Source organism: Papio anubis, chromosome 7 (assembly GCF_008728515.1).
Source record: "Papio anubis isolate 15944 chromosome 7, Panubis1.0, whole genome shotgun sequence".
Lineage (NCBI taxonomy): Eukaryota > Metazoa > Chordata > Mammalia > Primates > Cercopithecidae > Papio > Papio anubis.
Window position 1 is genome coordinate 96,826,475 of NC_044982.1, and position 12,567 is coordinate 96,839,041.

Genomic DNA, 12,567 nt, shown 5'->3' on the forward strand with positions numbered 1-12,567 from the left:
CTCCCCCCTCACATCTTGCTAACACTACCATTTTCTGAACATGGGACCCCATGAAGGGGCTTAGAGGTCAACTGCACATGTGCATGTTTCTTCTTTCATAAATATTCATGGCTCCTCCTATAGCTTGCTGAATATATATTTGGCCACCTCATTCAGCACAAATCCTTGTTTTATTCTTCTGACACTCCAAGTGCCTGTTTCTGGCTTCTGGCCAGAGGCTATGCTTCCTAGTCATTCAGAATGGCCACCCTTCAGGCTGCAACCATTTATGAGAAATACAGCTCTCCTTTCCACATTTATGAACCTCACGATCCTTCAGTTGACAGTTCCAAATTTCCCCTCATCTTCCTGTCTTCTTCTAAGCCCTCCAAATTCTTCCAATATCTGCCAATTTACTCACTTCCAAAGCTGCTTCCACATCTTCAGCTATCTTTATAGCAAAGCTCCACTCCTCAGTACCAATTTTCCGTGTTTGTCCATTTTACATTGTTACAAATGAATACCTGAGGCTGGGTAATTTACAAAGAAAAGAGGTTTATTTTGACTCATGGTATGGCAGGCTGTACATGAAGCACAGTGTCGGCATCTGCTTCAGGTGAAGGCTTCAAGAAGCATCCACTCATGGTCGATGGCAAAGGGGAGCAGGTTTATCACAGTGAGACGGGGCAGCAAGAGAGAAAGTGGGGGAGATGCCAGGCTCTTTAAACAACCAGCTCTCCAGTGAACTAGTAGAGTGAGAGCTCATTCATTCCTGGTGAGCAGGGTACCAAGCCATTCATGATGGGTCCCCATCATGACCCAAACTCCTCCCACTAGATCCCATCCCCAAAACTGGGGATCAAATTCTCACATGAGATTTGGAGGGAACAAATGTCCCAACCATATTGGGAGCATCTCAGCTCCAGATTAATACCAGACTAGTAGAGGGAGGAACACTGTGGGGTCTTCATGCTAGCTGCTTTCCATTGACATTTTCCTGACCTGTGGACCTAGAAACAACCAAAAATAACTTGGTGAATGTGCTGAAGTTATTTATCAACCATTTACTGAGACCGCAATGTTGTAAAAAAGACAGGGCTTAACACTAGGTGTGGGTTAATGATACTGGAAGATTTTGTTTCAATGTACTATAATTCTAACATCTTTCCAGAATCATCTGCCCCAAAACAGAAACCATCTTGTTTCCTGGGCATGCTATCAGAACAGGAAAAGAACTAAATTTTTCTTCAAAAAATAATTGCAAAATCCACATGAATGGAATACATTTTTAAGAACTGAAGTTAATATCAACCTTCGACAGGAAGCATCCTGCCAGCTGTGAATTAATTAGTTGCCTTGCTTCCAGAAGACTTCATAATCCTCTTCCCATTTGAACTGGTGGCTCCTCCTACAACCTTCTTTCACTTTCCTTTGCTTCCCAATTACAGTTGGTGAAAGACAAGCAATCTTGCAGAATGATTGCTTGCAGGCAGCAAAAGGGGTTCTGCAGGCCACTCACTTCCCCTACCCGCTTTCTAGCTCTCCTGTTTCTGCCCTGAAGCACAGGCTTCATGTTCTCAACAAAGCAGAAGCCCAGGGTCGATTTAGCTTGGCTTACACACTTACTAGGACCTTAAATGCCATCACCAAATGAGGTTGTGCACAGACTCACACAGAGACTGACTGGAGAGAACAAAGAGATTAGCACACAACCTTCCAATTGTTCTGTTACCACACCCCACTGCCTCCGTGTGCTTTGAATTAATTTTTTCTAGGAAAGCTCTAATTATCTTGTGAATAGAATGATTGTATAGCATTCTCTTTTGTCAAAAGCCTTAATTCTAAAAATGTAAACAATTTAAATAGTTCTTGATATTTTAATCACATTTTTGGCATTTCTTTCTTGATGGTAAGCATCAAAAAAATGGCCATGCTCTCTGGCTTTCTTCAACCTCTGAGAAGCCCTGGAATCTGTAGGCTGTGCTAGAAAGAGCAAAGGCAATGTGAAGAGATGAGTTCTGCAAACTTTCTGAGCCTCTGCTGCTGCTTCTAGAGCAGGGGTCTCCAAAAGCAGTCCACTGGGTTACAGGCAGAAAATATGAAAACTTCTATTTATTTTTCATCTCAGCCTATAAAAGTCTAGTCTCTGTATTTGTGGTACAGTGTACATAATTTGTTAATGCGATGGTACATGTGTGTGCATATATATATATATATATATAAAATTTTAAACTTAGTAAATATTGACATATTATCCTGTAATCTATTAAACAGCTTTAATTCATGTACAATTCATCCACTTAAAGTATATAATTCAATGGGCTTTTGTATGTTCACAGAGTTGTGCATCCATCACCAAAATAAGTTTTAGAACAGTTTCATTATCCCCAAAAGAAATCTCATACCATTCAGCTGTCCTCCCACCCCCAGGCCATGGCAAACACTCATATACTTTTTGTCTCTATAGATTTGCCTGTTCTGGATATTTTATATAAACGGAATCATACAAACATGGCCCTTTATATCTGGCTTCTTTCATGTAGCCTAATTTTTTGAGGTTCATCCATGTTGTAGCATGCATCAGTACTTCATTCCTTTTCATGGCCAGATAATATTCCATTGTGGATTCAGTTCCACCGCATTGTTTTTATCCATTCATCATTACTCCCATGGGTAAGCAACTAAACTTTGTTGTAGACCCCTGACCTGTATAATTATATATTCTATGCACTATGCATAAAATATGATATTTAAAATATTCAAGGAAAGCAAAGCACTAACAATAACAGATGCTGTCTGCACTGGAGTTGGCTTCTGGAAGCCTCACTTCATGCTCAGGTACATGTTTTACTTGCTGGGGCCAAGAAAGTAAAGGGCACTCAGGGTTTGGGGCAGAGGCTATTTGCCAGCTGTCGTAGAAGTATTTTGATATTTTTACATCTGGTGTGGTCATATGCGTGCATACAAGTTGAATGCCCTGCTCGTGACATCCCCCTGGCAGATTTGCCTTGAAGGCTAAATAAGGCCAAGCACACAGAAGGGCCTGATGAACGTTGTCCAGAAACATGTGGTACCTTGCCACATATAGCACACACAACGGTCATCTTAAAGTCACTGCTTCTCATTCCATTCTATCTAGGACTGCTCGCTGCAGCTGAGAGTTTCTCCCCTAGAAGCCTATTTTATTACGCATGTAAGGGGAGGGGAGTCGTAAGGTCTATAGCATGTGCCAGCACACCACTGAGCTATCAAAGGGAAAATCTCTTGCATGGGCTCCATGGTCCCTTCCTGGAAAAGGAGGAAGACAAACCTGGCTGGAGTCTGATGAAGCAGCCTGAATATGGAGCCACTAAGAGACAAGAAGGAAAAACGTTCAAACAAAATCCTACCCTTTCAAATCACTGCTTGCCTTGCCTTGGTCTGTAACCCTAGAATATTCTCTGATTCAGTCTACGGGTTGCTGATCACTTCATTTTTGCCACTGGGTCACAGAATTTTGGTGGAAACGGGGAGAGGCCTAGGTCAGGAATGTTACTTGCTCAAGATCACACACAGGTAGCTAGCTAGTGGCAGAGCTGAGAGCAGAGGTTTCCTAATTAGAGGCTATGGCTTTTCTAATATACCAGCCCTGCAAGAGCAGCCGATTTAACAAGAGTGGCTGAAATGACAGTTCAGTTCAATAGAAAAAAGTGGTGAACATAATTGAACTCCTTCTCTGTTCAGTCATAATATCTTACACTTGTGCCTCACTCAGTTTACACTCACAAAGTGTAGTTTCCCAAATTCAGTCTCTTTCAGGCCTTATTATAACCATATGTAATAGAAGGAATTTTAGCTATAGAGGATCTTGACCACTGTCTGATCTGGACTGGAGTCAAATAATAATTTAAAAGTTAGAAATAATATAAGAATGGACTAAAAGGATTTAGTCTGAAGAGAAAAATGAGGCAGATTGATGACATTTTTAGAGGTTTTAGGTGACAAAGATTAATACAAAGGGATGAGAGGGCAAATGTTCATTGCCCCAAGGTGGTGGAACAAGATAGCAGGGCCAGGAGGGGTGTCAGCGTCACACTTTCAATTTCAAATGATGTTTCATGCAGGCCTGAGGACAGTATTGGTGGATTAGGACCACAATCCCAGGAAAATGCATCATGATCCCTTTGGGTTATTTGAATGCACCAGCCTGTTTGCATTGTTGTCTTGAAAGGAGAGTCAGAAATTGGAAGCAGGATGGCATAAATTCCTACTGAAAGGTGTGAAGATGTGAAGAAAGCCACACATCACCTGAGCTGGGGTTATAGATTCATCTGCTTGCCTCCTCTCACCTCTGCATCATTAACTGGAATCAGGCAGGGTATCCAGCTCCTTTGGGACTCCTCAAAAAGTTAAGGGTTAGTAGGGGCTTTGAACTGTGCAAAACTTAGTCCATTTGGACTGCTGTAACAAAATATCTTAAACTGGGTTGCTTATAAACAACAGAAACTTATTTCTCACAGTTCTGGAGGCTGGGAAATCCAAGATCAGGGCAGCAGCAGATTCATTGTCTTGCAAAGGCCTTTGAGTTTTATGAACCAAAAAATAAGTTTTTTGTTTCATAAATGGTACCTTCTTGCAGTGTCTGCACATGGTAGAAGGGGTAAGGCATTTCTCTGAGATCTGTTTTATAAGGGCACTAATCCCATTTGTGACAGCTCTACCCTCATAATCTAGTCACCTCCCAAAGGCCCTACTTCCTAAGACTATTACATTTGTGGTTAGGGTTCAACCTATAAATTTGGGGGAGTACACAAACATTTGGACCATAGCAGTAACAGAAAACCCCATCTCAAGTTGACTTAATGAGGGAAGATTATCTCCTGTAATTGGAAGTGGAGAAGTAGGTCAGGACCTAAGCATTGAATGAGAAACTTCTCAGCTATGCCATCAAGGTCCTGTCCTCTTCATCTCGCCATGCTGGTATCTTCATCTTTGCCTTCAGCCTGCAATCGTTTCTTTGATGGTTATAAGGTGACAGCCATGAGAAATTGGAGTGACAGTCTTTCTTATTCACAGGAGAGAAAGAGAAAGTTCACTTTCCCAATCATGGTATAAAAGCCCTTCCTGTTCATCTGATTGGACTAAATTACATCACACTTGCCTCCTCTTAGCCAAAATCAATCACCAGGGAAATGCTATAAGCCAACTGACTTTTTGCTGTTAGACCAAACTGATGTGGGATGGAATTTTGGGAGTTAACTGCAATGCCCACTACACTTCATTCCATCAAGACAAACTCACTGCATGTAGCACCTGCCTGGGTAGGAAAGAAACTAGGTCCGCTGGCTCTTACAGTTACCGCCTGAGGATGAGGGTGTTTCTGAATCCCAATTCCATCTTCTTTTGACTGCCATTTATATCACACTATCAAACATCTGCCACTCAAGTAACACCTTCACATGTTTTGCAATATCAGCATGTCATGTGTAGTCCTTACAATTTTTCTTTAAATGAGCTCGCTTTTTCATAATTCTTTAAAAAATCAAATGTTATCACCATTGAAATTAGAAAAGCTGTATGTATCTCTTGCCAGAAAAAGGTTGCATAAAAATATGATAATATTAATCAATTTTTTCTAGATACTGTTACCTGCAAAGATAGTGATGCTACAGAGCTTTTTAATTTAAAACAGGCAATTAGTAGTAGTTTAAAATGTTAAAGACACAGCAATACCAAATAGATTTCCTCTTTAACCTAAGTAGATGAATACAAAAAAAAAATTGAAAGTAGAATAGTTTCCTTACTGTATGAATCAATGCTATCTAATGACATATCTGTGTACCACATATTCAGTAACCAAAGGGATTAACCAATAACCAAATTAATTAGTTTTATTTCGCCATTCTATATGGGCAATGCTAGACCTAACCACATCTTGTGTACCATTAGTGATCTATGCCTACTCTTTGGGAAAATGTCTGCAACGTTATGCTGTCATTCTTCAGTTTTCATATTTCTTTTTTAGCACTAAGGTAGAGCAATAGTAAGAGTATTGACATTGTTTGCTAGTAGAGAAAAGGAGAGAAAACAAAATGTTATTAAGAAAGTAATAAGGAAGAGAAAATATATTAACTCTTAAATGGAAGTAGATCATCATAAAGGCTTTTATCCTAGTCTTCACTTTGAGTAGACTAAGGGGGAGGAGGAAGAGGACGGGTTGATCTTGCTGTCTTGGGTGTCAGAGGCAGAGGGAAATCCAGGTATAAGTGGACCTGGGCAGTTCAAACCCATGTTGTTCAACGGGCAACCACATACATGTATTTATTGAGCACTTATTATTTTAGAGGGTGTAAGTCAGAGTTCCTACCCTCGATCAAGGTAAAGGAAGACAACACACAGAGGAAAGGTTACATAGTGATAGAAGATGCAATAAGTTTCAAAGCTAATTTAAATACGATCTTGGTGCTGATTTTATACTTATGATATGTGCATTTTTCAATAAGCAGGCTATTCTTCTGCAGGCTTTTTTTTTTTTTTTTTAACTGTAAGAATTCAGAAAAGCAACAGAATACTGGTTAGGCCAGACCCTTCGGGAAAAGTGGGAACAAACTCAGCCTTCTGTGTTTACAAGATATGATTTGGTGAAAAAGTGGAGAAAGCTTGGGCAAAGGTGAAGAGGCAAGAAGGAAGGAGTGAGGAAGGACAAGACAGCAGAGAGCAGATCAGCTCAGGTAAGGTCAGCCTGGAATGACCTGCTGCAGAATGTGGTTCAGAATTTGCACTGCCATATTGGGTTTTTAAACTTGGAGCCACAAGGGGCAAGTAGAGCTTTAGGAAGTCAATCAGGTGGTGGTGGACAAAGGAGTATTGCGGGAGGATGTGAGACACTCCGAGCAGGCAGAGAGAGGTCTCTATTACATCTTCCCTTTCTTTCTCTTAGGCCCAGTCTACGGTACACTTGGGTGTTGCCTGCTGGAACTTCTTTCTCTCTAATAGAAGTTGAGCATTGAGGGGCTATGCTTAGAAAAGATGAGCTCAGCCCTGGGCAAGTCTTCACCCAGACAATATTATTCTTGATTTAGAGGTTGCTACATGTGACCCATGCGTGGCCAGTTGAGGTATCAGGGAAGGTGTGCTAAAAGGTTGGGGAGAGGTTTTCCTCTCTGGTGAAATAAGGAGGATATATAGCAGGTTTTTGCCTCCCTTTTATTCCTCTTTGTGAAGTCGATTCTGCTGAGGATGCTGTACTTGGAGCTGCTGCAACCATGTTTGGACCATGAGGAGAGGCACCGCCTGGCTGAGGATGGCAGAAGAAGGATAGAGAGGTCAAGGTGGAAGAAGACCTTGATGTAAGGACTGAGGTCCCAGACCAGAGGTCAGCTGACTTGTATGTGACCTCTTGATAAGAGAGGTACTAGTAAGCCCTTCTTGCTTAAATCACTTTTACATATTTGTAGTTAACTTATCTCAAATCCTTCCACCCACTCATCTACTCCTGATACTAACATGTAGTCAAAGACCAGGCAGAATTGTAGGCATTTTCTTAGGCTCTAGAGATCTTCTGACTGCAAAAGAGCCGCAGGCCAAAACCCTAGGGAGAGGCATTTCCACACCTGGAACTTCCTCTTTCCTATAATTGGCTTTTGTTTCATCCCTAGTATTTAGCAGAATGAGGATGAGGAGCTCCTTTTAACATTAAAGCATTTCAATAGTAATAATAATAATAGATATTTTAAGGTTATCATTAATTGGGTACTTACTATACCAGGTATTGTGTTTAACTCTTTCAATGCATAATAAATCCTCAAGAAACACTGCAATGAGAACTAATATTTCCACGTTACAGATGAGAATACCTGAAGCTCAGAAAGTATAAATAACCTGCGCTAGATTTTGTAGCTAATAAATTCTTAATGACATAAATGTCTTCTGAGGTCAATAGTGCCTTTAAGGAAATTTATAATTTCTTAATCATGAATTCCACACGCAACTGGAAAATAATGGTGTGCCTAGGTGAGATGTTATGCGTTCCCTCTTTAGAGACAATGCTTGACATCTGCATGATTCCCAGGTTCCTTGAATTAATCCTCTGATTATCCAGGGAGCCAGAGTCCCTGGGCTGTGAATGACCAGCTCAAAGAAGTTTGGGAAGCTACACCCTACAATCTGGAAGCCCAGAGAGGTTGCTTAAACTGCCTCTGTTCACACAACAAGTTCAAGAATCCTTGTGTGAGGACCGAGGACCCAGGTGTTCAAACTCCAGACAGTATCCCAATGATTGAATGATGCCTAAATCTCCATTTTAAGTGCTTATGGTCATTCCAACTGCCAGGCTAATTCATCTGTTTTTAAAAATCTCTTCCTATGTGAAAAGAAAAGAAAAATAGACTAGTAAACTTTCTATTAAGCATTTATTATGTGCCAAGCTCTGAGCTAAGTAGTGGGTATTACCTTATTTGAACCTCACAAACACCCGGCTTTTTAACTTGCCAATTGAAAAGAGCTTGGGGTTTGGAGTCAGACCTGAGATCAAGACCCAGATTCACCAAGCATTAGCTGGGTGGTTTTGGGCTAGTTTATTTGCCTCATTGAACCTCAGTGTCTTCATCTATAAGATGAATGTATAGGAATCTCCTTCTGAGGTTTTGCTTTCTGCAGCTTCATTTACCCACAGTAAACTGCAGTCTGAAGATATTAACTGGAAAATTCCAGATATACACAATTCGTAAGTTTTAAATCGTGCACAGTTTTGAGTAACATGATGCAATCTTGTGCCACCCTGCTTTATCCCATCAGGGACACGTATCATCTTTTTGTTCACCATATCCATACCGTATGTGCTACCTGCTTGTGAGTTACTTAGTACTTGGCTTGGTTATTTGATTGGAAAAAAAAACAAAAGAAAACATAGCATGTGTCAGATTTGGTACTATGGCTTCTGGCATCCACTGGGGGTCTTGGAAAGTATCCCTTGTGGATAATGGGGGGCTACTGTGCTAATAGCTGTTTCACAGAGCTCTTATGAAGATAATTAAGTCTCAAAATACCAGAGTACACCATGTGTCAGGCACAACCTCCTCCTTGTTTGTATTGCTTCCTTCAAGTTGTGCTAAACTGGGAAAACAAAAAACAAAAAAAACTGAGTACAGCACCTTTTCTGCAAGATATTGTGGTAAGACATGTTTAAGAAAAATGAGAAAATAAATTCTGTGTCCCAACACAAGTCATGTGCCTTGTTAGAGGTGACATTGCCAGGTCCCTTTCTCTCTATCTTTGCTTGGGAAAGATGCAGAAACAGTCTCTGTGGCCAAAATTGTAGCCATATAGTTAGAAAGTAAAAGGGGAAGATGTGAGTGGTGTTGAAAGAGCAGCTTCTGCCTCTACTTCTGCAGCTTAGAGGCAGCCCAGGGTGCCCAGAGGGCGCCAGTCCCTGGGTGGTGACTGGGGAGTGAGGGGCGGGGGTTTGGGTCACTGCTTGGGTCCCCTAGTCTGGAGTAGCCCCATGCTCTCTGTATCTTCCTCACCTGATGCCAGTTGGGCACTAAGGAGAGAAATGCCATCTTGGTTTCTAAAACTAACTTTAATGGCCAACGTAGCCAGGAGACTTGAGTTAGAGGAACTGCATGCTGAAGTCTCCCTCCAAAGTTCAGGGAAACCAAGCATTCAAAGGCTCAGGCATGCCTAAGAACCTGGAAGAAAAGGGCAGGATATGGCTCTCACATTGAGTTACGGGTATATTAGAGTCCTCCTAAGCCTTGACCTGGGGTGCCCTCTCGGTGCCGTGGAAGGAGACAGTTGCTGAGAAGAGGCTTCCCTGGTAAGGCACTTCCATTCGCTTACTTTCAGAAAGTCCTACAGGCTAGTGCCTGAGCTCTGTTTAACTCCTTTGTCTTGATATTGGTTGGGGCATTGCTATTCTCATTGCAGGAGAAATACCAGGCAGGACATTCGGTGAATACCCTGCCCTGAGTAATTGACTCATTGGTTCAGGGTCTACTGGTGATGTCCATCAGTGAGGACCCTGCTGCCTTTTCATGGTAATGCTGTTTATCTACTATTTTCCAAGGCTCATCAAGAGCTGACCCCAGCCATGCTCAGATCTCAGCAGATCACCCTGTTGCCCACTGCTTGGATCCCACAGACTGTGCCCTTCCTCCCACACAAGCCATCCGTTGCATTAGCAATCTTGCTTTCCCTCCTACTCCTCATCAAACTCAGCTCCTGAATTATTTAGCAAAACCTGACTAGCTCAAAGGAATTTTTTTCACACTCTGTTTAACATTTATTTATTCCTTCGTTGGGTAAGGGGTTTGAAATCTGCTGCTTCATTTGAGTTGGGACTTGGGAAGAGACTTTACTTCTCTGTGGCTGCACCTGATTAAGACCCTGTTCCAAAAATCAGTTCCAGGTGATACTGTGCCCGCTCCCAGTGCTGCTCTCTCAGCCTTTGGTTTTCCCTATGTGATGAAAACAGCACAGATCAGGGAGCTAGACACACGGTGAGACCCTGGGGCGAGGCCAACCCTCCAATACTCCTGTTTCTTGTCTGTGAAATACATGTAGTAGATACAAATCTCGCTTCACAAACTCAGGGGTGCAAGATATGTAACTATTTTTTTCTAAGAATGTAATTTGTATTTTGAGTCCCTGTTCTGCAGGATGGCAAATTGTATGCTCAAATAATTTGGGATTTTTTTGCCTTTTTCCCAGATTTACGTTTATGTTCTGAGAACCTTATCTAACAACATGATCATTTCCAGGGCCCTACTGGTCCGCGATGTCATCTGAGCAATTGCTGAGCTGTCCTCCCCTGTGTGGGTCTTCATTGTCTATTGAGGCAGTTGTCAGAGGAAGTCTTGTGTCTGGAGGATCCCTACATCTGGAACTCTCTATTCTCCTACTCAGCCATTTTTTTGAGAGCACAAGTGTCATGCTCTGACCTGTTTAAGCCTTCTAACACCTCCAGTTGTGTGCTAGTAAATATTTAACCACAGGCTCTGAGGGAGTTAGAGTCAGGAAGGTGGAGACAAGGAAGTCCTGATTCGAAGCATTTGCAAATTTCCAGGGTGTAGACACTTCCACTGTGGCTGATTTCAGGCTGCCAATGATTTGACAGTCAGCTCACAGAATCCTAGAAATGTCCCAGTCATCTCCAGCTTGCTGTCTCCAGCACACCACTGGATGATGTACCTTGTAACCAGTTCTCTGGATATGAACTGCCTCCCTGCCATTCTACCTGGCAGGTAAAACCAAGGTCACCTTGCCCCCACATTCCAGAAATAAATCTGATATTTTTTTCCACCTACTCAGGCTCAGCCTAGGCAGCAGGGCATTGGGCCACTTCCATAGGGTCTCCACCCTTAACATCTATGCTATCTCAAATTGTTTTCTAATTCCTCCTCCTCTCAGACTGGGGGTCACTTTTCTAGTTGGCAGATGGCTTTGAGTTAGAGGCATGACCTATTACTGAGCCCAACTCTCAAACTTGAGTGATTCCAGTTGCCAAAGGGCCTTTACTTCTGTAATGGCTGATTTCATACCCTCTCTTCCCAAGGCAACCAACACAAAATAGCCTGCCTGAGTGAAAGGAGAAAGGGGTCAAGAGAAGTAAGTAAATACAAAGAGAAAAATTCATTAGTATTTCCAAAGCATTACTCTGTTGCACGGATGTAGTAATATACCACAAGATGAGAAGAATAAGTGAGAGAAGATATAGGAAGAGCTTGCAGAGTCGGCCATGGTGAAGGTGCTCTATCACATGAATGAATGTGATCCCCAGTGAAGATATCATGATTTCCATTGGTTTGCATTGTGTTGAGTCAAACATGGCTCCTCTGGGCACTGGATGCCCTGTCTCCTTCCCCTCCATCACTTTGAGAATGTGGCACCATCCTGGAATCAGAATGAACATTCCTTATACCTTTCTGCTAAGAAGTCAAGAAAGGAGCAGTCACCCTATGAAGAGTTTACAGATTTTGTACACAGCAAAAATTTTTTGTTTTGAGACAGAGTCTCGCTCTGTCACCCAGGCTGGAGTGAAGCGGCATGATCTCGGCTCACTGCAACCTTCAACTCCCAGGTTCAAGTGATTCTCCTGCCTCAGCCTCCCAAGTAGCTGAGACTATAGGTGTACACCACCACGCCCAGCTAATTTTTGTATTTTTAGTAGAGACAGGTTTCACCATGTTGGCCAGGATGGTCTCTATCTCCTAACCTCGTGGCAAGTCCACCCACCTCGGCCTCCCAGAGTGCTGGGATTACAGGTGTGAGCCACCATGCCCAGCCCAGGGCAAATTTTAGCCACAGAAATTAAGTGGTAAATGACAATGCCATGGGGAGGGATCAAACATGTTTAAGTTATTTCAGACTCCATTTGGGCTTTCATGGAATCCTCAGTGTGAAAAGTATACTAATGATTCCATCCTATCTGCATGTTTTAAAGGACTTGCCACCATTCTGCATTGTATCCTAGTTAATTGTGTTTTTAACCTCAGCCTTCCTGTTTCATACACATCCATTGAGGAGAGAACCTCGTTGGTTATCAGAAAATGACTGCTAAACTATCTTCTTGATGCCCTAGTTTCATTATGGTTTTACCTCTAGAAAAAG

General features: G+C 42.2%; 1 protein-coding gene across 1 annotated transcript in view; it reads right to left on the reverse strand.

The window, feature by feature from the left end:
• Window positions 1-514: 514 nt before the first annotated feature.
• The window catches only part of SLCO3A1 (solute carrier organic anion transporter family member 3A1), a 350,365-nt gene continuing 338,312 nt past the window's right edge, over window positions 515-12,567 (reverse strand). Inside the window, exon 11 of the mRNA XM_017960938.2 lies at window positions 515-989. Coding sequence (XP_017816427.1) covers window positions 952-989 — 38 coding nt within the window. The 3' untranslated portion in view covers window positions 515-951. The remainder of the gene's footprint in view (window positions 990-12,567) is intronic.